At 44.7% G+C, this 24,742-nt stretch overlaps 1 protein-coding gene across 4 annotated transcripts in view; it reads right to left on the bottom strand.

Moving 5' to 3' along the window:
- Positions 1-412: 412 nt before the first annotated feature.
- The window catches only part of LOC106582759 (semaphorin-3F), an 80,407-nt gene continuing 56,077 nt past the window's right edge, over positions 413-24,742 (bottom strand). The window contains exons 3-19 of one of the 4 annotated variants that reach the window (XM_014166156.2): positions 24,565-24,725; positions 24,415-24,477; positions 22,387-22,506; positions 20,944-21,030; positions 18,565-18,658; positions 14,629-14,748; positions 13,547-13,686; positions 12,309-12,423; positions 7,873-7,942; positions 6,502-6,646; positions 6,177-6,399; positions 5,169-5,257; positions 4,882-4,923; positions 4,534-4,691; positions 4,254-4,336; positions 3,886-4,019; positions 413-3,692 (exon numbers count right to left, since the gene is read on the bottom strand). In XM_014166156.2, the coding sequence (XP_014021631.2) occupies positions 3,219-3,692; positions 3,886-4,019; positions 4,254-4,336; positions 4,534-4,691; positions 4,882-4,923; positions 5,169-5,257; positions 6,177-6,399; positions 6,502-6,646; positions 7,873-7,942; positions 12,309-12,423; positions 13,547-13,686; positions 14,629-14,748; positions 18,565-18,658; positions 20,944-21,030; positions 22,387-22,506; positions 24,415-24,477; positions 24,565-24,725 (2,318 nt within the window). In that variant the 3' untranslated portion in view covers positions 413-3,218. The remainder of the gene's footprint in view (positions 3,693-3,885; positions 4,020-4,253; positions 4,337-4,533; positions 4,692-4,881; positions 4,924-5,168; positions 5,258-6,176; positions 6,400-6,501; positions 6,647-7,872; positions 7,943-12,308; positions 12,424-13,546; positions 13,687-14,628; positions 14,749-18,564; positions 18,659-20,943; positions 21,031-22,386; positions 22,507-24,414; positions 24,478-24,564; positions 24,726-24,742) is intronic. The other 3 variants (XM_014166157.2, XM_014166158.2, XM_014166159.2) reach the window with 3 other exon arrangements.

Genomic DNA, 24,742 nt, shown 5'->3' with positions numbered 1-24,742 from the left:
GGGACTCTACAACATACGATAGTCAGCTCACGCTTGTGGAACACGTTGAGGATACTGTATTTTCTCCATTGAGGGGTGGGATCTCTAAGGTACTTACGGGGCTTTTACCGTCTCACCTGACAGATCGCATTGACCTCAATCTGAAGACGGCAACAGATCCTAATCCTCGCTGTGTCCTCTGAGCGACGGAGGGAGAGAGAGAAAGAGAGAGACACCTACTCATCCACTCTCACTCAACTCCACCACTCAGTTTTGGTAGTTGGAAGAGCCACTACCGTCAAAGCACAAACCAATTAGGATTCAGTTGACACAATAAAAGGGGTAAGGCCAGTGTACGAGACCCAAAACCTTTCTATGTTCCCTTACTGTATATAGATATCCGTGCATCATATGAATATAAAAAAAGGATCTGTTTTTATAAAATATAGAGCTTTAATTTTTTTAGTCAGCAACATCAATGAGAAAGGAGAAAGGATAGAGTAATTTACACAAGTCATTACAATAACATCAACTGTGCTTTATGTTATCTTAACTGATTTTCCCTCATTAACCCATACCAAAAAATAACCAAATATGCATATATTTAAAATATGCTAATCAATTGTACCTTTTTGGAGAGAGAGAGAGAGGGGAAAGAGAGCAAGAAAGAGAGAGAAGGAGAGAGGGAGAGAGAAAGAGAGCGAAAGAGACATAGGGGCGTACACTGAGTTGATAAAACATTAAGAACACCTGCTCTTTACATGACATAGACTGACCAGGTAAATCCAGGTGAAAGCTATGATCCCTTATTGATATCACTTGTTAAATCCACTTCAATCATTGCAGATGAAGGGGAGGAGAAGGTTAAAGAAGGATTTTAAAGCCTTGATACAATTGAGACGTGGATTGTGTATGTGTGTCATTCAGAGGCTGAATGGGCAAGACAAAAGTGCCTTTGAACAGGGTATGGTAATAGGTACCAGGCGCACCGGTTTGTGTCAAGAACTGCAATGCTGATGGGTTTTTCACACTCAACAGTTTCCTCTGCGTATCACAAATGGTCCACCGCCCAAAGGACATCCAACCAACATGACACAACTGGGGCACGCATTGGAGTCAACGTGGGCCTGCATCCCTGTGGAACGCTTTCGACACGTTGTAGAGTCCAGTCCCCAGACGAATTGAGCCTGTTCTGAGGGCAAAAGGGGGTGAGGTGTAACTCAATATTAGGAAGGTGTTCCTAATGTTTTGTACACTCAGTGTACATCTCCTGTGTTTTGAATATTCCATCACTAGGGTATGAGTCCATCTGCCTTTCCTTGCACTGACATGATTCCCATGTTCCCGCAACAAGAGAGACATCCGCAGCAACATACTGTAGCTTGTTGAACTAGTATCATAAACAGGACATTATACATTTCATGCACACAATGAAAAGCCACCGTCCCAAAGAGTTTGGCGTGTGCTTTCAAGAGCTGATCATTCTAGTGACTGTAGCTATATACATGGAGACGTTCCGCGATACACATTTGTGGCATGTGACACCTTTCCAGGCAGAATGCCATCAACACCGGCTGATCAGAGAAGTTGCTTAAATTCTATAGTGAGAGTTATGTAACATAACAGCTCCGAGAAAGCTACGGTGTCCCTCTCCAACCAGTCAAACGAGAACACTGAAAACAGTCTTCATGCACTTTCGCTTTAGTGACTTACATGGGCTAACCGTTGTCGTACGTCAGGTGGCGTCACTCCTACGCGATGCTAGTCCCTCAACTGACAAATCAGTACGGGCGGAATCGTCGCGCTAGTTGATTTAAGACAATGTGGACTAACGGTACATTACTAAGAGAGCTGTGAGATTAAACTACATGGGACGATTGGAGGGGTTTAGAAATGTTAAGTACATTTCCTATGAAACAACTGAACCCATAAGGAGAACGGGAAATGGCTGGAATGCAAACCAGTGTATTTACGGCTTAGTTTGGAAACTAAGAGAATGGGACCAAATTCAACAAGAAGTGAAAAAGTTCTCTATCCCTTGTCATAATTGCGCATAATCAAATTGGCACAAATGATTTAGCTGCCTGCTTGACGTTTTAATCTCAATTGAACAATGGTGTACAAAGAGAAGGCAATGCTATTTAAATCCCATAACAACAAACAATCCCCCCCCCCCCCCCAAAAAAAAAACAGCTTATTCTAACCATCATGGCCTCAATGGTACAACATTGAGTGTTATATTTACAGATACTCTACACAAACAGAACACATCAACTAGTTCTGGAGGAAACGGGGAATATGAATGCAAATGTAACATATGGGATAGACAGAAAGCCATATTGGACCACATGGCCCAAGAAGAGTGGAACACAGTGGATTTGGGGTTGAGGGGATTTGGGGTCACCCCAGGGTCAGTTGTTTCACCCCAGGGTCAGTTCAGCGGGCAAAGGAAGAGGGCGTTATTTCCCACCAGACCTTTCACTCTAGTGTCTCTCTGTGGCCGTGGGACCAACTCAAAGCTGCAGTCTCCTATGGGCATTTCCTCATCTCTCTGCGCGTCCAATGAAATGCTATGAAGTGTCATCCTTATAGTCCATTGGCTGTGGGAATTAAATGTCCATCGTGGCTTTGGGGGAGGTTCTGGGTCATCACTCCATCAGTGATCTGACTCTTCCCACCTCAAAGACTACATACTGCCAGCAGTCAAATGGACCCAACATGGAGCTAACATACCAAAACCTTTCTGAAGGCATTCTTCTGAGTCCAAACAGCTGGAGATATTTACACTTTCAAATGTCTTTTCAACGTTTTACTGCGCTTCCTCCAAAAGACAGAACATAAAGATCTTTGCCATATAATAACACAATTTGTAATAAACAATGACACTAACAACAATAATAGCATCATAATAACAATAATATTTGCACAGAGCTACCTATTCACAAAAAAAAGCCTTGTTTTCTATTTAAGTACAAAGAAATCCACAGAATCTTACTATGTACAACCTACAATAAATACTGTGCATCTTTTTTTTAACAGTTAAGAAGAATCTGTTTGTTGCTTACTATTTTTGCTATTTGTAGTGGTTTCTCTTTCTGGTTGCTTTTGATTATTCCGTTTTTGAATCCTTTAAATTGAAGTCTTTCCCATTTTTGGAGGGGTGTGCAGAGAGGGAGAGAGCGGTTGGGTGTCGGGGTGTAGGGGGTTAGTGTGCGGCCTGTGGTGTAAGTCCAGGGGCCTCATGTCTCGGCTAGGTTGGTGTGCTCATCTTTGTCGTCCTCGTGCTTATTCTCATCGTTGTGATGCCGGCGGTTGCGGGGCTTCTTCTGCTCTTTCAGCTCCTTGAGTCCCCGGGCCTTGCTGATGGCCAGTATGGGGTCCCCTGGACTGCCCTCTCCCAGCTGCCAGTAGTCCTGGCAGTACTGGTTGATCAGACCCATCTCTGGCTGGCTCAGAATGGTCAGCAGGTCCTTGTACTGACCCGCGCTGGGGGTCCAGGCGCTGGACTGGAGGGGTGGCAGGGCCGGGTTGCCCGTCTCCACCAGGACACTGTTGACCGTGCGGCTGGACAGGACCACCAGCTGCAGCTTGACCAGCGTGTGTTTGAAGTTCTTCTCTGTGGACGTGCACTGGTAGACGCCGCTGTCGGACGACTGGAGGGAACGCAGAAGCAGACCTTGCTCTGTTTTCACAGTCCGGCCCTCAGAGCGGATCTAACAGCAGGGAGAGCGAGACGCCATTCATTTATCATTGCACTCATTTAGCAACCATTTTCTCCACAAACAGCAGGCCATATTGTTCAATGACTAAGGAGTCCCTCTGATTGTCAACCTATCCTTTAGATGTCAAGCAGTAGAAGACCCAATACAGTACATAGCTGCAGTGGGATGAGAGTTCCTGACTCACCTCTTTCCTCCTGTCGCTGTTCTCCCTCTGCAGGTGCCATTTGAGAGACACATGAGGGGACCTGGCCTGACACTCCAGGAACGTAGTGCTGCCCTCCACCCCATACTGCACCATCTCCAGCGTGTTCTTATTGGCTGCAGCAAAGCATCGTCACAAACATTATTCAAACACGTTGGAGGCGTAATTTCTCAATGTCTCTTATTGTAACCGACCAAATCAGTCAATTATTCCTCAGCAGAAATGTCAACCGCATTCACGTTCCATGAGTGACATATGACACTAGTGTGTACTGCTTCTGTCACAGTGAACAATTCGGCACTGTTTGAGTGTCTATTTTGGGGTACGTTAGAATGTTCTTGTCAGCTCACCGTTAGAGTTATAGCCTCTGCACTGGCGGATTGGGTTGCCATACTTGACATCCTGTCGACGGCTGCGCCTAGAGGGGTCAGATCAACATTCCCCAAATAAAAAGAGGTTAACTACGCTACGTTCCACAAACTGAAAATGTGCAGTGAATATTATTATTATTATTTTTAAATAGGACAAATGAAATAGTATAGCCATGATGGAAAACATTATATTGATAAGGGTTGTCGTTCCCGACAGATGAGCAACAGACAAAGACAAACACACTCTCTTGGAACTCACCTCTTCTGCGAGGCGGAGTAGCGGGTACAGGATTTGCCGTCCCAGGCGCAGTAAGGGTCCCGGGCCAGGCAGCAGTCAGCACACGCCTCCCCGTACACGTCACAGCGATGGAGGGCCAGGTGGGTCACGCCCAACACTGAACCCACGTACAGCTGTTGCTGTAGGGAGAAAGAGACGGAGAGGCAGAGAGTGAGAGAGGAAGAGAGACCAAGTGGGAAAATGTTGCGTCATCCAGACTTTGGAATTCACTTTTTACACTCTGCATTGATTTATGGGATATTTTATGGGAAGACACAATTCTGAAATTGTGTGCACTGAACCATCAGACCGTGGACATGTTCAGCTTACCCTTTTGGATGAAATCTTCATGGTGGTTATGGGAGTTGGCACCTGAAACGTAAAAGATAGCAGCAGATCTTTATAAGAGAAGAATGGAAGTTGGAAAGATGTTCCATCACAATAAATGTTTCTCATCTGAGGAATACTCCAGAGACTACGGATGAAAATAGCTAAATCTTGTGCAATGGCATGTCAAATGAACAAAGAAATAAATGGACAAAAATAGAAAGATACTACAAAGAGAGAAAGAGGGAGAGAGAAATAAAGAGAATGAGAAATAATACAGAGAGACTAACCCTGAACACTTCCACCTCCTCCAACACCAGCTCCTCAGTCTGCAGGTCATCTCTGGGCAGGACAATCACCTTCTGAACCGTCCCCCTGTCTGAAGACCCAAAAAGCAAAAATTACAAAATACAATGACAAAATACAGATACAAAATACCCTAAAGATCAAGGACTGAGTTTGGGAAATCCTTTGCTAAATGACCAAAAAGTACATGTATATGTGAAAATTAACATACCAAAATTAACTGCAAAGTACACTGGGTAATATTATTGGCCTTGTTTCAGGGCAGAGCTCATTAGAATAATACTCAACATGCTTTTCAATTATTTATTTTTACATCTACATTTATATTTAGTTGATTTAGCAGACGCTCTTATCAACACCATAGTCCTATCAGACTTCTAATACCAACACAGGGTGAAAGGGAGCCACAAAATACAAACCACTATAAAAATGGTATATAAAAGTATTTTGTATTTTGAAAATACCAAATATCAAAATACATTGGAGTGTAGCCCAATGTAATTCAAATGACAAAATACGAATTTCAAATAAACGTAGCAGAAGTACTGCCCATCTCTGCCAAGACGAGTGATCAGGTTAACCGCTAATCTAGTCCTCTCTGGCCTGCTCCCTCCCTCACACATCCTCTACTCATATCCACATCCCTCCAAAACATTTGTCCATATAAGGTCAAATGCCCTGAGGAAAATAGGAGGATCCCCCCTCGTCTTGTACAGTGTTCTACAACAGGATCCATTCATCACCAGGCTGAGCACTGTAAAGTCAGCAGTCCTAGGGGTTCCCAGCTCCCACCCTCAGATCCACATGATTTATGGCCATAGGGAGAGGCTGTGTGAAGTGTGAAGACAAGCACTTCTAACAAAATCCTAACCACAATAGGTTCCCCAGATCGTAGATTGTTTTAGATCTCTGAATCTATCACAGATGTGAAAACACACATACAATAACAAGTCTATCAAATCAACCAACAGGCGGGCACTCAGAGCACTGACCTGTCCCCAGGAATAGGACCTCGTAGCTCCCATCGGCAGCGGCCACCTGGTCCACAGTGATGGTGGTGAACTCATAGTCCACGTTGTTCCGGACCACCAGGGGGCGCTTGTGTATTGGGTATACAGCGTGGTACATGGTGGGGTGGTTCCGCATGAAGTTAATCACCTCGTCTGGGTAATCCTTAGTGGACTTCATGTTGGGGGTGAACGTACCTCCGGGACACTGGGTTAAGAAAGAGGGCAGAACCAGCCATGTTAAATGTATTATTTAATTGAATTTACAAATATATATATGTGTGTGTGTCACCCTCTGCATGTCACTCACCGTCCCAGGCCGAGGGTAGGGGATCTTCCCAGTGTAGGCCACCCACTGGTAGTTGGGCCCCTCCTTGTGAGCATAGGGTCCATTGAAGACCTGACGGATGTCAGCCATGGAGTAGACACACACTGCTGAGCCCTTAAACACTGACCTGGAGGGTAAAGGGATGAGGAGGGTCAGAAACACGAAAGGGGACAGCTTTAGGAGACACGGGATTACTACTCACTCGGCGAGCAATTAGCTACATTCTCCCGCTCATAGAATCAACTCGCATCACAACTCAGAGACATGAAGCTGGCGTACTCCAACATTAAGATGCCGCACAAACACTCTCCACCACAGACAAGCTGTCTGACACACTGACATGCAAACACCCACACACAGCCAAGCTAATCATCTCTGCTGTGCTGTGGTGGGTGTACAGTACAGCATTATATTAGTATCTTCTGTCGAGAGCCTTATCATTAGCACTACAGTAGTTCTGATCAATTGGGCTTTAAGGGGTGGTGGGTGGGTGGGTGGGGGTGGGGTGGGGGGTAATTGAGGCCTTGGGTGAGACAGGGAAACATATACAGTACATTGAAAATGTACTGGGTGGTTTGAGCGCTGAATGCTGATTGGCTGATATATCAGACTGTATACCATGGGTATGACAAAACATGTATTTTTACTGCTCTAATTACATTGGTAACTAGTTTATAATGGCAATAAGGCACCCGGGGGGGGGGGTTGTGGTACAGTATATGGCTAATATACCACGGCTAAGGGCTGTGTCCAGACACTTGGTGATGCGTCATGCCTAAGAACAGCCCTTAGACGTGGTATATTGCCCTATATACCACACCCCCTTGTGCCTTATTGCTTAGGTATCTCACAGACGCCAACGCAGACACACATACAGTACAGCCGTGTTTATTATGACTGGGCATGAGTGTGAGAGCGAACTCTCCGTGTGTGCATCCTCCACTCAAAATCTCCCGCTGTATATGCTGGGGACAGGAGCCGCGAGCCGATTCCTTGACTCCTAATGCTGTGCTGCTGACTGATGACTTGTTATCAAACCCCAGCCATGTGGGAACACAGATCAAGTCTCTCACTGGAGAACCCCTTCCTCTCTGTGCTACAGACCGACTTCCTCCTCTGCCTTTGTAGTGTGCAGAGCAGACTGTGTGGAATAGGCTTTTTCAATAACAGAGCAGCTCACAGAGGCGCCTTTGGGCACGATGAATATGGATGGGAGACGGAAACCACGGGAGGAAACCCCCCCCCCCCAAAAAAAATCTATTCTACACGTCTGATGTCCTTTAATGAGACAGATACTTGTGGAAATGTGATTTAATTAAGGGGGGACACAGAGGCACACAGTCCGTGACTCACCCTGAAACTGAGAACACGCCGTAGATGACAGGATTCTTGGTGTCCTGAGTTGGCTGGATGAACACGTCCCCTGTTAGACAAAGCGAGAATTACACATTACCAAAAGTGGCACTGCAAAATGTCTCACGCTATCGCTGTACAATAACAGTACAAAGGACTCTGGTAATACAGTTGTAATCTGAGATAAACATTGAAGGATGGAGTCTATTCTCTTCTCTCTCTCTTAGTTAACCGGAGGCTCTATTATTCCACCTGGGATTCCTGAGCAACCAGATCTAATTCAAAGCGTGACATACGGACAGTTACTACTTCCTGGACAGGAGGCGGGTTCAAGGGGAAGCCCTTTTGGATTGGACAGCACAGCAGTGGTTAGTTTAGTTAGCAGGGTTTCCGGCCACTGTGGGGTCCTGAATCAGAATGCTTCCAGAGCAGACCCCAATTCCTGGGTCTCAGAGGGGGAAGGTATGAAATGGAGATCTGTGGGGTAACAAGGTTTTAATGGAAGCCATATGCTTCCCATGATCCTCAGAGCTGTGGTAATTGGACCCTGTATCCTCCAATGGTTTAATGAGCGAGAAGTGAAAGGAAAAACAATAAAAGGGGAACATTTAAATCAATTTAAAGTCGACTACCTCAGTTGAGAAGTGTAACACTTCAGCCCCTTGTTGGAAACACAATTCCAGGGTACATTTTTTCCATCGAGAGAAAAAGAGTGTGGGGGGGGGGGGTCGGCTGACTCTTTCAAGGACAGGGAGAATAGATAGGATGTGTTAACCCACAGCCACAAGTCATTGGAAATGCCAATCACTAAGAATATCTAATGATTAGATGAAGCAGGAAACATTATACCCTCCATTTATAACTCTGGATCTCTGTCATGTGCATTTATGAAGCCAGACGTTACTAAGATATTGAGCCTCGTAGATATCAAGCAGCTCCACACCCTGAACTTTTCAAATAAATCTCTGGGCAAAGATCAAGTTGAAATGGAAAATACTCAAAGAACAAAACAGCAGGTTTCTCCAATCACACACTCTCCAAACCCTTCTGGACTAAAGTTTAAGAACAAAATGTTACTTGGGAGTTTCTGCCCAAGGCCTTATCAAGCCTTAAGAGTGTTCTCCCAAAGAATACACTTTAAGAGTTTTAAACCACCACTCCTTATTTTTCTAAAGAGAGATGGCCTCTTATAAAAGCTGTAGCTATGACTGAGTTGCATTGAAATTATGTATGTAATCATCACAAAAAAAATCATCCCTTTTTTATTGCTAGGGTAGGAGAATGACAGGTAAAGGCCGTAAACAAGCACGGGAATTAACTTTTGGAAAACGGGAGAGAAATTCCTAACACATCTGACGCCAGTTTGACAGCCCTCCTGGCTACAGACAGAGGGGGGTGACTTCAAGAAAGTTTGGAACAAGTCGCATCATTGACTTTTATGCTGGATCTTTTTTGATGTGTCATAGCAGACAAAGACTCCTTGAGGCTCATTGAGTATCTAAAGTCAGCACATTGTGCCTGCAGAAATACCACATCTATGAGAGAAACGGCGTTATTTTGCAATGTGTATGTACACAGTATGGCGTTATTAAAAGACCAATAAACCTACTGTACCTTTAATTTTCCCTATGAATGCCCAAAATACAATTCACATTCATATCACGAGGAAGTGCAATATAATATACAGGTAACTGACAAAATAAAGGAAACACCGACATGAAGTGTCTTAACAGGGCGTTGGACCACCACGAGACAGAACAGCTTCAATGCGCCTTGACATAGATTCTACAAGTGTTTGGAACTCTATTGGAAGGATGCGACACCATTCTTCAATGAGAAATTCCATCATTTGGTGTGTTGTTGATGGTGGTGAAAAACGCTGCCTCAGGCGCCACTCAAGAATCTCCCACTGTGTTCGCACTGTCTGTCTGTCTGTCTGTCTGTCTGTCTGTCTGTCTGTCTGTCTGTCTGTCTGTCTGTCTGTCTGTCTGTCTGTCTGTCTGTCTGTCTGTCTGTCTGTCTGTCTGTCTGTCTGTCTGTCAGATGGTACTGTATATATGGTCTCTACCCTAGGGACCCGTCTGACTGCACAGCGTTTCAAAAGCAAACACAAATAAAAACCACATGACTCCCTTGGTGACACAGAAAAAGATGTATTCAAATTGTCCGCACAAAAGCCCATTGCTCAAGAACGATGACTATGAGAAAAAGAACGGCAGATGATAAAAAACTTTGACTGACGAAGGAAGGGAAAGAGGTGGCTTCTGAGGTTTTGCCCTTGTGTTATTATAAGGAACTATGAAATGAACCAGAAACCAAATGTTCCTTTCCCCCATCACACTTTTGAAAAGGCAATAAAAAAAATAATTTACTCTGACAGAGACACTGTCTGGAATCCTGCCAACTCTCTTTCTGCCCCCCCTCCCAAATCCCTCTTCCTTTTCAGACTCTACTGTACATAGCTCCAATGCTGGCCTGGGAAGACAAGAAGACTTCCTCAACAACTGACTTTACTCCCATCTCTGCCCTCACCACTCCCTATCACCCCCCCTCTCACCACCCCCTCAGCCCCCTCTCACCACCCCCTCTCAGCCACCCTCTCAGCCCCCCTCTCACCACCCCCTCTCAGCCACCCTCTCAGCCCCCCTCTCACCACCCCCTCTCAGCCCCACTCTCACCCCCTCTCAGCCCCACTCTCAACCCCTCTCAGCCCCACTCTCAACCCCTCTCTGTTATAGGCTGCCTGATGGTAGTGGTTGTGGGAAACCAAACCACAGACAGACTTGTGGTGGGTAGCTAAACATTCAGGGGTGACAAGCCTAGTATGACCCTCACTGAGAGTGACCCGGACTGCAATTGACCTGCAGATGGGACATTTACATTGACAAAGAAACGAGTAAGAATTGCTCAACATAAGCGTGTGGTTTGGGTAGACATGTGGTATCAAAACTGGTCATACCCAACCCTCAGGCTAAAGCTAAAATGAGCCTCCACTGGGCTATAGTATAAAACAAACAGAATCAGTGAAAACAAATGCCCTGCAATAAAACAAAATCCCATCAGTCATTGTGATTTGCATTTGACTGCTAATGAAACATGTCCTACTAATAACTAGTGTTCATGATCATTTCAAGGAGAGCGCTCAAGTCTCCTCAGAGTCAGACCTCCACAGCACAGTGCATCACACTGATGTTTTCCTGAGACGGTGAGCCACCAGTCACGTGAGAGGAGAGATGTGATTGAGGGGCAGGGGTGACCCCTGTAACCCTGCAAGGCGCCCCCCCCTGGCTGATCCAGAGACAGACCTTAAAGCCCTGCGCCTCATTACCAGTCCTCCCCAGACACCTATACACACACCTCTACCCTCAGCACTTCCACTGCTGTCTGATTGAGCCAACCTGAACCCAGACATGCTTATCATACAGGAGCAATGTTGATGTCTAAAGCAAAACAGGCTGCAAGCTGGGTGGGACAGCGATATCTTGATCACTGCAGTACCTTCCTCAGACTTCCCCTTTCCTTTGATTTACAAGGGCAGAGAAGAATAGTAAAATGATTTTACAGACCCTTTGGTACAACATAGGAGCAGTTGTAAACTCTTTGCCAATTTCCTTTTTTTTGCGTTAAACCAAACTATACCAGAAAGGAAAGCTGAAGACATGGTATATGTTAAAACAAAATGGAAGAGTTAACTGTCTGCGAGACATCCCTGTTTGGCTACGGTAAAGGTCAGCAGTAACCATACGTACAGTAGACACTTGTTTCCGACTAGCCCGGTCACTTAGTCACATAGGAGCTTTCATTCTCCAGCTAGACTCTCGTGTAAGATCTTCTCCCACAATGATGGAATATTGGACAGCAGAATCCCAGACACCACAATGTTACAGAACTCTAGAATCTAGACACATGATTCCTGTACGGGCTGATGTGTGTCGAACCAGAACGGACACTTTAACGAAGCCCAAACGAAACAGGAGTGCAATTTGAAACGGTTCAAAAGAATTCAGATGTTACAGAGATATCACAGAAAGATTACAGAGTTGGGTCTGAATGAATGGTTGGTCATTTTACATGCTGTTGCTTTTATGTGGGGCTGACTATGTTTAGTGTCTACCAGATGAGGGAACAGAGGAGTAAGACAAAACTTGAGGAAAACTGGGAAGTTAGTGCAAGGGCTCGGACACACCAATAACGTTTGCTGGCCGGGAGTACTTAGCACCTCTGAACAGAGTGCCGGTTGTAATTTGATAACCGAGTGCGCACCGATTGAATCGCATGAAAATGTTGTCAGCCAGTCAGCAGTGGTCCCTAAAACACAGCGCGTTGAACGATCGGTAGACGAACGCTAGAACCACATTCGGTGGGATGTGTGCGAGCCTTAAGAACATAACTTAACAACTGGGCTATACCACTGTTGGAAAATTCTGCCTACTTACGGAGCTCATCAAAGTGGGTCTCTATGCCGTCCACTCCAGGTACCGAGCAAATGAGTCTGGCCTTCAGGAAAGTGCTCCACTTGTTGACCAGACAGCAGTGTCCACCATCATCATTCTGCAAGGGGGGGGACAAAAGGCAGTGTCACTCACACCTGACTCCTACACAAACACCACAAGTGGACTGGTTCAAAGATCCAAATCAACAGCTGTTTTAGACAACTAGCAGCCAACGCTAGTTTAGAGAGAAGCCGAGAGTAAAACCATCAGCTGTGTTTCAGTCTGTCTGCCCCATCTGTTGTGGACAGACGCCAACCCCTGCAGAGAGTAAAGGGAGTGAGGTGAAACGCGGTGACAATTTTTCCCAATCCAGAACTCCTTGTACATTACAAAACTTCTTCTAGACTTGTTGAACAGAGGAAATACGAGTTTGAGAGACAAGCGCAACAATGTTCAAGTGGAAAAATCAGAGAATGGTATTTGTGCCACAATTTATATTGGACTAATATAATAATCATCATCCAAATCCAAAGATATATTCCGTTATTTTGTAGCTTTTATAGTGAAATTAGGTGTACTCAAAATTGTATCAACATGTGCGCTTTTTCTACCATGTACTTGTATGTGTATCTATGCCAGTAGTGTTATTTCTAGTGGGAGTCATCAGAGGACAGTGGCTTAGGATCCAGACACAGGCAAGGACCAGCGTCCCTAGGGTCCATTACGAGGCGTGCAGCGAGAGGGGGAAGGCTTGCACACAGCCCAGGGTCCCCTTCTAAGGATAAACAACGTTCTGAGTCACAGCAGCCACTGGGACATACATACATCATTAGATAAACATTACCCTGATTGTGTATGTGTATGTTTGCTTACGTGTAAATACTGGAGGCCAAAGGCAAACTCTCCCACTCCAGCAGTTTATCACAAGGGGACAACAGCATTCCCTTTAGTTTGGGTTTCTTAGACTGCTCATTGGCTGTTGAGGAAGTGGCGGGCAGGGCTGTGTTGTTTTATGTCTGACTGTGTTGAATGGTAAGATACATTCATGGTTTATGCAGAGTTTCCAAGGAGACCCCTCTACTCTAGGGATGTCTCAGTATCATTAGTGGCAGGGTACTGGCTTTGCAGACTCAAAGGTCACAATATGAGGCAAGGGTCAAAATATGACCTCTTTCACATTGTTATTGACTGTATTTTTTGCAGATAATGAGTTACAGTATGTGGTTATGATGGCCACTTACCAGACAGATCCTGCCTATCCTGGACTGGGCCATGGGGCTCTGGCCCATCTCTGAAGCCTTCTCCCGGAAGAAGAAGTAGAGCTTGTCATCGTTCTTCTCAGCACTGTCTGGAATGAGGTGTGCCTTGATGAATGTGGGATCTGGAAGACAGAGAAAGTGAAAAAGAGAGAGAGAGAGAGAGAGAGAGAGAGAGAGATGATAATGAGACAGATGCTGGTGAGAGTCAATTGAGGCCTAAATTTGAGCTCATGTCACTGCTGTACATTCCAAATATCCCTCATTATTCTCACTCTATGAGCACAATATGGCGTCGCCCTCTCTTCTCATGCTGGCTCACTGATTGAGGCACTGCTGGACACATCAAATAAACCCGGTCCTCCCTGCTGCTACAGAGACACAACCCAAATGGGGGCAGACCCTGTGGAGGGTGGGGAACATTAAGCCATATTGGAAGAGCAGGATGTCCTAGTGTGGCCCTGGGGCTGATGAACAGGACTCAGGAGGGGATGGGGTATGCCTCCTGCTGGTAGACGGTTGGGGGGCAACAGGGTCACTTTGGAGAACTGCCTTGGACCCAGTCCTACTCTGAAATAATCAATGGTGGCAACACTGACCTCCCAAACCCACCCAGCCAGCCAGCAGAACTAACATGTACAGTCTCGTGACTTTAGACTACAGAGAATAAGAGACCAGGATCCAACAAAGAGCAATCCATACATGATGAAATGCTAGCAGACATGTATGACATTAGAACAAACCATCGATGACTCGGCTACAGCACATACAGCATGTATCGAGGCTAACGCATGACAGTGAGGAGAAACGTTTCCTTAACATTTCCTAGAAAGGCACTCGGTGAGTTAAGTACAGGCATTACTGTTTTGATGTGATAGGCTTTGTTGACTTTCTAATGGCTGGAACAGCTAGAGGCTTGGACCAGAGCCATATATACAGTATGAGATAGGTACTGTGAGACAGCACCGGAACGTAGAGACTGAGGAATCAATTGATACACAATGGAAATATAAAGACAAACGTCATAGAGAGATGATGTTTGTCCGGATTGAGACGTTAGACGTTACCATTTAACCATTTGGAGTTGTATTGGTCCGTCCTCATGGCTGTCTGTTTCCCCAGAGTACGGAAGATGGATGCGTCTGTCCCCATGAAGTCAATGTAGACCCCCGCGTAGAGCTCCCCATCTGTCAATCACAGAGAGAGAGAAAGAGTGAGAGAGAGAACCTTTTATAACAAAGCCATCACCTACAGAGAAATAAACCTAGAAGAGTCCCCTAAGCAAGCTGGTCCTGGGGCTCTGTTCACAAATACACACTCCCCACAGAGACTCATGATAGCAACACAATTAGACCCAACCAAATCATGAGAAAACAAAAAGATAATTACTTGACATTTTGGAAAGAATTTACAAAAGAACAGAGCAAACTAGAATGTTATTTGGCCCTAAACAGAGAGTGGCAGAATACCTGACCACTGTGACTGACCCAAAATCAAGGAAATCTTTGACTATGTACAGACTCAGTGAGCATAGCCTTGCTATTGAGAAAGGCCACCGTAGGCAGACCTGGCTCTCAAGAGAAGACAGGCTATGTGCACACTGCCCACAAAATGAGGTGGAAACTGAGCTGCACTTCCTAACATCCTGCCAAATGTATGACCATGTTAAAGACACATATTTCCCTCAGATTACACAGACCCACAAAGAATTCGAAAACAAATTCAATTTTGATAAACTTGCATATCCATTGGGTGAAATACCACAGTGTGCCATCACAGCAGCAAGATTTGTGACCTGTTGCCACGAGAAAAAGCCAACCAGTGAAGAACAAACACCATTGTAAATACAACCTATATTTATGTTTATTTATTTTCCCTTTTGTACTTTAACTATCTGTACATTATTACAACACTGTATATAGACATAATATGACATTTGAAATGTCTTTATTCTTTTGGAACTTTTGTAAGTGTAATGTTTACTGTTCATTTTTTATTTCACAAAGTGTTTATTATCTATTTCACTTGCTTTGGTAATGGTAACATATGTTTACAATGCCAATAAAGCCCTTAAATTGAAATTGAATTGAGAGAGAAGGGGTGAGAGAGAGAGAAAGAGAGAGAGAGAGAGAACGTGAGAGAGCAAGAGAGAGAGAGAAATCAATGGAAGATCATAGAAAGACAATAACAAAGAGGTTGACAGGAAGGAAACCATGGGTGATTAGTGACTACAGTCCTTTGTTATGGAGATATGGCCCTGTTTTCTGTTGGGCAGCAACACACTGTATCCCTCCGCTCACCGTAACCAACAGTAGGCCTCAGCTGGTGGCCAGGGTCAGGCTGGACAAAGAGGAGAGAGATCCCAGGGTAGACACTGGGAACCTGGGGCAGGATGTGAGGATGTGGTCATTGGAACTGGTCATGCTAACAATGTGGGGTGGAGACCTGGGAAATGCCCACCCCCAGTTGATTGAGGCTCAGTGTGAGTGAGCAGGTGCTGCCCCAGTATGGGACCTGTTTAGAGAGTTGACAGATCTCCCTAAAGACAAGACAGCATTATACCTTCTACAATCGGATCAGATTGAACCTCTTCACCATAGCGACCAAACACGACAGAAAAATTGGGGTCATCAGAGGTACATTGAAATCTATAACAGGAATTTCTTGTTTTGAATTTGTGTGGTACAGTATAACTCTGGCCGTATTGTAGGTCGGTTATGTAGTAGCTGAGTTGCTGCAGTAAGTGGATGCTTGGTAGTTTCACCCAGGTCAGCTCTAGGTGTTGGCTGACCAGTGGTGTAAAGTACTTAAGTAAAAATACTTTAAAGTAGTACTTAAATGTTTTTTTGGGGTATCTGTACTTTAATATTTCGATTTTTGTCAACTGTTACTTTTACTTCACTACATTCCTAAAGAAAATCATTTACTGAGTATTGGAGTGTGCCCCTGCCTATCCGTAAATAAAACTTAAAAAAGAAAAATAAGCCATCTGGTTTGCTTAATATAAGCAATTTGAAATGATACTTAAGTATATTTAAAACCAAATACTTTTAGACTTTTACTCAAGTAGTATTTTACTGGGTGACTTTCACTTTTACTTAAGTAATTTTCTTTCTATTAAGGTATCTTTACTTTTACTCAGTTGTGTAAAGTACTACTTAAGTAGTTTTTATCTGTACTTTACTTTTTATATTTTTGACAACTTTTACTTTTATTTCACTACATTCCTAAAGAAAGTAATGTACTTTTTACTCCATACATTTTCCCTGACAGCCAAAAGTACTCATTACATTTGGAATGCTTAGCAGGACAGGAAAATGGTCCAATTTATGCACGTATCAACAGAACATCCCTGGTCATCCCTACTGCCTCTGATCTGGGGGACACACTAAACACACATGCTTCATTTGTAAATCATGTCTGAGTGTTGGAGATATCCTTAAATAAATAAAAACAAGAAAAAAGTTCAGTCTGGTTTGCTTAATAAGTATTAGCCCCTTTTTTTCAATTTTTGCCTAAAATGACATACCCAAATCTAGGTGCCTGTAGCTCAGGACCTGAAGCAAGGACACGCATATTTTTTAAATTTTACTAGGCAAGTCAGTTAAGAACATGTTCTTATTTTTAATGACTGCCTAGGAACAGTGGGTTTACTGCCTTGTTAAGGGGCAGAATGACAGATATTTACCTTGTCAGCTCGGGGATTCGATCTTGCAACCATTCCGTTACTAGTCCAATGCTCTAACCACTAGGCTACCTGCCTGTTTGATACCATTTGAAAAGAAACACTTTGAAGTTTATGGAAAGGTGAAAGGAATGTAGCGGAATATAACACAACAGATCTGGTAAAAGATAATACATAGAAAAAAAAAAAACTTTATCTTTGAAATGCAAGAGAAAGGCCATAACGTATTATTCCAGCCCAGGTGCAATTTAGATTTTGGCTACTAGATGGCATCAGTGTATGTGCAAAGTTTTAGACTGAGCCAATGAACCATTGCATTTCTGTTCAAAGTTTTATATCAAGACTGCCCAAATGTGCCTAATTTGTTTATTAATAACTTTTCATGTTTAAAATTGTGCACTCTCCTCAAACAATAGCATGGTATTCTTTCACTGTAATAGCTACTGTAAATTGGACAGTGCAGTTAGATTAACAAGAATTTAAGCTTTCTGCCAATATCAGATATGTCTATGTCCTGGGAAATCTTCTTGTTACTTACAACCTCATGCTAATCGCATTAGCCTACGTTAGCTCAACCGTCCCATGGATGGGACACCAATCCCGAAGAAGTGTTAATATAAGGAATTTGAAATTATTTATACTTTTACTTTTGATACATAAGTATATTTAAAAGCAAATACTTTTTAAAACTTTTACTCAAGTAGTATTTTGCTGGGTGACTTTTACTTTTACTTGAGTCATTTTCTGTTAAGATATCTTTACTTTTACTCAAGTATGACAAATGGGTACTTTTTCCACCAGTGGAGCTGACATAGGAAGTCACAGAGGGGGGTCATGGGTAGTGTCACACAACCCTGGGTGGCTGGGAGGTCAGTGGAGTCAAGCCAGAGAGGAAGAGGTCAACTGCCAAGTCTGACCACCTGCCTTTAAGCTGCTGACAACACCAGACCACCTACTGATATGAGACCTTACATACCGATGCATGCTTTACCCATTAAGAATGTTCAATCCAGCAAATAACTTTGCAGTATACTCTTTTTGGTTATGAGAATAATGGGACAATGGGACAGTTAACGTCACAACAGGGTAGCTGCACATGAAAAGAGGCAGAAGTATTTGAATTAACAAGATCTAGAGTGTGACTAGCCAATGGTGCAGTAATAGCTTCCACAAGGGTTGGACTGACCACAAACATTCCTTGGGGAAGAGAGGAATAAACCTTGATGGGAAACAAGCCTTTTGTTTCCATAGAGAGACATTCGATTCTTCCAATAATGGAAGAAGTGAGCTGAGAGAAAGGAGATAAACGGGGACTTACTGATCAAAGCTGAGACGCTGTTGAGTTTAGGGTCGTAAGGACATTTGCCTTTCCCCGAATCCACTTTGCCTGGCTCCAAACGGAAGATATATTCCTGCAATAAACAATAAAACATGTAAACTAACATTCATTATTCTGTCGTTTCCATTGAGAACACAGAGCAGAGTTGATTATAGAATGTGTGTATTACAAGTTGTCACATACTGTAGTCCTGTGGAGGGAGATACTGACACAGGGATGACGATACATTGGGAGACCAGTTAGGGCAACACCATGAAGTGATGGGCAGACTAGAGGTTGTTACACAAATGGTTTCTGAGCACGTCTCTCAAATGCCGTTTTTGTACTGAACCTGGTGTTCTCTCTGCTTCCACACGACAAGCGGTGCCAGAGAAACACGTCGGACACCAGCAGGCTCCTGAAGAGCTTCTATCCCCAAGCCATAAGACTGCTAAATAGCTAACTAAATAGCTAACTAAATAGCTACATAGACTATCTGCATTGACCCTTTAATTTCTATGTTTGCACTGATTCTATGCACACTCACAGGACTCTACACATTCAAAACACACACACACACACACACACACCCCAATGGCTCCCACACATAGCACGCACACACATTCATACTGACTCTTCACACACACACCCGCACTAACCCTAACCCAGACAGACAGACCAGAGCACCCCTTTTATACAGCCTATCCAGAACAGATAGAGAACAGCTACACACCCGCGCACACACACACACACACACACACACACACACACACACACACACACACACACACACACACACACACACACACACACACACACACACACACACACACACACACACACTATGCTGCTGCTACTCTGTTTATCATATATCCTGATGCCTAGTCACCTTACCCCTATACGTATCTACCCCGTCCACTCTGGTATCCCTGCACATTGTAAATATGGTATTGGAACTGACTCTGTTTATAGCCTGTTTATAGCTTACTTACTTTCTCGTGTTCCTCTTATTTCTATTTCTTGTGTGTTTTTATTCTACTTCCCTTTATTTTATAGTACTACGGATATTGATTACTGCATTGTTGGGAAAGAGCTTGCGAGAAAGGCATTACTTGAAACTACGTAAAACACACACTCACACACCCGTATTAGCTCTGAGCAAGGGAGTACGACGCGTACAAGGCCAGTTATCAGCGTGATGGAGTGCTTGAGCTAAAATATGCAGAGAGCGATCCAAAACTCATCCACCATGCTCCTAGTGTTAGTGATGCGGAGGATAGCTGAGGTCTACGAGCCAGGAGGACATTTCTAGCATCTGTCTTAACATTGTGTCAAGTAGCTTGCTGTACTACTGAAGGTTGGTAGTAATAATAGTAATAATGTTGTATTAGTTCAACATTTGTGATTGAACGTAGAGCATGTGATTTAGGCACAGTAATGGAGAACCTAAACAGATTGTCTTTCTAAGAAACATAAAACGTAATGCTTTCCTTTTGCGCCTAAGAAAACTGTCCTTTCACTTAGCTGACAATTAATTATCACATGCCCAAAAATGCTTATTACACACGTCAGGATTACATATTTGACTAAAAGGCGAGTTGGACAAATACACTTCTCCCTCCCCCCAAAAAAGACTGTTTGCAGACTGTTTCGAACTGAAGCTAGGTTGCTATAGTTGACGGTGTTATACCCTGGTGTTTATGGTTCCACTTGACGTAGCTTCAGTAAATACCCTCCCTGAATGGCTCCCAAGACATGTGAAGGCAGTACATTTACAAAGCATTCATTTGTTTACCAAGCTACTGGGGTGAATCAGGATTCTCTACATTTGTAAAGACTGCATTTATTGCAAACTTTTGACAGTATATTTTATTGCCAAAGTTGTGTATTTTTTATGACTTGCTGTGGTACTCATTGGAATGGATCTTGCCATTGTCCTCCACCACACATGTTTTTATTGCATGCCTTTGAATGATTCGGCTGATATTAATATGTAGCCTATTTCTCAACATTCTAGTAGCCAAGATGAATTATAGACCAAGTACAGTAAAATCCCTTTTTTAAAGTAGGCCTTTGAGGTCACAAAAATCAAGCCATATTGGATGCTAGTGAATGTAAAGGACTGGACTCTGTTATACTAACCAACTTACCCTATGAATAAATCCGTTCTACTATTTAACTGTGATCATTAACACTTTCATCCAAATCTCTAAACACCTCATTTCATCCACACCATAGTCAGCTGCGTCCATTTTGAATCTCAGCAGGAGGAACATGATAAGACAGGGCCTCTCAGACCCCAAATGGGCACCTGACCCAGGACCAGGTCCCAGACCCAAGCCCCTTTCTACAGTAGCCTCCCCTCGGCCCACGGCCCACCTTTGGCTCCACAGGCCCTGCCGTAGTGGTGAAATCTGCCGCCCGGTTGGTCCTCCCTCCGGACTGGGCCGCCTGCAGGTAGTGGGCCTAAAAAAAGAGGACACGTGCCACGCGATTACCACGAAGGTCCCATCGGCTGCACCCAACCGGAGACCCCAAAACCAATGGAAATTCAGTGAAAATTCAACCGAAGAGTTGACCAGGAGCAGAACAGAAAAAGCTCAAAGAAAGACCCATAACCGTAAAAAAAAAACAAAAAAACATGACCACAACAGAAGAAATTAGTTTGGACTCCATGAGGAATGTAAAGACTGACAGAGATGAGAATAGAACCCAAAAAAGTAACAAATCAGAACTCTAGTAAACCGCGCTAGAGAGTTCAACAGAGAGTTCAGCGATGATGTCATGTGCATAAATCAATCTGGATGAGTATCAGTACCAGCCTCTATCTAGGTTGCCAGATACATGCAGAAAACATGCTATGCCATGCACGTGCACACATAGCCAAGGTTCAGCAACATAAACAAGACAAACGAGGCAAAGGGCGACCCATTTAGGTGAAAAGGAGCTCAGAGAGAAAAAAGGACGGTGGCGGGAGTGATCTCAGAGAAGGCGATGTCAGGTCGTATCTGGAAAACCTTGGTTAGCTGTCTAAGGACTTAACACGTGCGAGGCCTTTGGAACGAACACTGGGAGAACTCCCAAACAAATGGGTTCTGTTTACACCTCTAATTTTACCCAAGGAAAACCTTTACAGTTCAAGTGACGTAGCTAGTGGATGAATGACAAGGGGACGACTGGCCTGTACATTGAAACCCAAGTCCTCCAATTAAACGTTGAGACTAAACAGGCGGGATAGCAACAGTAAGTGTGCACTGGGGATGGCAGCTGCCGAAGCTCTGATGTCTGCTGGTCTATGAGGGAGAGAGGGAGGAATGGAGGGACGGGGGTGAGTTACAAGGCCGGTGATGGATGAGAGGCTCCATCAGTAATGATGGGCTTTCAGAGCCTCCCAGTCAGGCCAGAACACTACACATAAACAGGTGGGGGGGGGGGGAGACAGCCGCTAGGGGGGGAAATAGTAGCAGTTGTTTTAGACACACTTTCAACATGCTCTTCTCAACGGTACTATAGCTGGCAGTTAGCTTCCTATGGTGGAAGTTAGCTGCCTCACCAACAGGAGCCACCATAACAGTGTGACACAAAGTGCCGGGATAAAGGAGAGTTACACATCTGTGGAGAGCTCACTATAAGCCTTTCTCTGGGTTCACAAGACCATGGACAGAGCAATCAATGTGAACAGGGGAGCAGAAAATGAGTGGAGAAAAGGAACAGACCGTGACAATGACAGACAAGGTGGGTTGATTGACAGATCTGACTCTGAAAGAGGGGGAGTTCAGGGGTCAGTGTCACCATGGTCAGATACATCTCGTCTCTGGTTACCTGGGACCTGCGTCCGCGGTCCACATAGGTGCAGACGGGGTTGTAGGCCCCTGTTCCACACACGTATAGGTGGGTCCGGTTCCACGGCTCGATCAGACGGATGAAGTTCCCACATTCCCCCTGAAAGAGAAAATCAAAAAACGTTGATAATAGGAGACGAGGACAATCTCCTTTAAGCCTTCTGAGAAAAACAAAATGTCAAATTGATGATTATTAACCTTCAGCTAACCACCTCACCCTCAGCTACCATTTTTGATTGATCTGATTCTGGTGTTTGGCTGCAGTACTACTCCCTGCTGGCTTTCTTTATTGGACACACACACGCACACACTCGTACACGCACGCTGGAACACAAACACACACAGAGTCCGGCTTTAGAATAGGACAGGTCAGCGGCCCCTTCCGGGAGGTGCTGGTAATGAGAACAGATCTGTGCCTCTACGATCTGAGGCCCCTAATCTCTCCTACCAGCTGTATGGAAACCCAGTCCCCCTGCCTTAACCCCAGCCAGTGCCCCTGCCTTAAACCCAGCCAGTCCCCCTGACTTAAACCCAGCCAGTCCTCCTGACTTAAACCCAGCCAGTCCCCCTGACTTAAACCCAGCCAGTCCCCCTGCCTTAAACCCAGCCAGTCAGCCTGCCTTAAACCCAGCCAGTCCCCCTGCCTTAAACCCAGCCAGTCCCCTTGCCTTAACCCCAGCCAGTCCCCCTGCCTTAAACCCAGCCAGTCCCCTTGCCTTAACCTCAGCCAGTCCCCTTGCCTTAACCTCAGCCAGGCCCCCTGCCTTAAACCCAGCCAGTCCTCTTTGCTGGCCACAGTAATACAGGGTTACACAGCTAGGGCCAGTCCGGGCAGATACGATCTCTGTGAGTGCTGCATGTTGTCCATCTTGTTGCAGGAGAAAAGGATGTACCAACCATCCACAATGAGATGTGTGTAGAATAGGGGATAAGCCATTTTAGCATAGCTCACCCAAACAACATGACAGATGCACACCAGTCAATTCATTTAATTGTGTGTGTGTTTGTGTGTGTGCGCATGTGTGTGTGCACAGGTGTGTGCATTATTCATTCCACAGTTGTGCTCCCCCCAAGAGTGCAGTGTGCATGATTGCATTTGACCTCTTGCCTGAACTGACATCCCCTTTGAATTGCTTTTGAATTGTCATCATCTGTCATTCCCTAAAGAGGGGCCAGGTTTGCCAAGATGTCTACAGCCAATTTAATATTTTATTATTACGGTGTTGGAATTCCACCCCTCTCTCACATATGCCTGCACAACACACACATACACACACGCTAGCTCATACATGCATATGCACACACAGGGGCCCATACTATGTAACCAAAGGCGGTGAGATGTGCGGGTCAGCGAGCACGTTTAAATGAACATTCCAGTAGGATAAACAGAGGCCTGCTCTCTCAATACCAGCAGGGGAGCACAGTTATTATCCATACCCCCCATCACCTCTCCACTCCACCATACCACGTCCTGCATGCCACTGCCCAAATACACCCCTTAGGGCTGTGTGTGGGGGTGTTGACATGTGTGAACAAATCAACAGAGAATTCAGAGGAGGATCAGACCTTGATATGGATTTAAATGGTGCTCTCAGGTCCACAGGGGGCTTGTGTGTGTGTGTGTGTGTAAAGGAACCTCTGAAACAGATGTGGTTAAACAGGAGCTCTAGCCTCCAGCTACAGTCCTTCACACATTTACATTTTAGTCATTTAGCAGACACTCTTATCCAGAGTGACTTACAGTAGTGAATGCATACATTTCATTTCATACATTTTTTTATTTTTTTTTCCCATACTGGCCCCCCATGGGAATCAAACCCCCAACCCTGGCGTTGCAAACACCATGCTGGCGTTGCAAACACCATGCTCTACCAACTGAGCCACAGGGAAGACCCTAACGGATTATGATTCAAAGGGGTAAAGGGAGGGTATATTGGATAACGAATGAATGATGTCAACAGCACAACTAACCCAAATGTCACGATGGTTGAGAGAGTACGGTACTTACGTTGGTATCCTTCCCCGACAAAACACACTCTGTCTTCCTCTGAGGAGCCACAGGCCAGTGAATCTGAGAGAGAAAGGAAAGAGCTGGTTAGTTTTAACGCTTCACTATACAGCAGGTCTAGGATCAATGGTGGCTTAGGGCGTCTCTTACAATGAGCGGCTCCTTGTTGATGTCATGCAGGTCCAGGGACAGGATGTAGTCCTTGCTGCCTACGTACATGCGGTCGTGGTCCTCGTCCATACGCAGGATACGGTAGTCTGTTGAGTTGAGCAGGAAGGAGAAGTGGTGGGCAGTGCCAGTAGATCGCAGCTCTAGAGAGAGAGAGAGA

This window comes from Salmo salar, chromosome ssa22, assembly GCF_905237065.1.
Source record: "Salmo salar chromosome ssa22, Ssal_v3.1, whole genome shotgun sequence".
NCBI lineage: Eukaryota > Metazoa > Chordata > Actinopteri > Salmoniformes > Salmonidae > Salmo > Salmo salar.
This window is presented reverse-complemented; position numbering and strand designations above follow the sequence as displayed.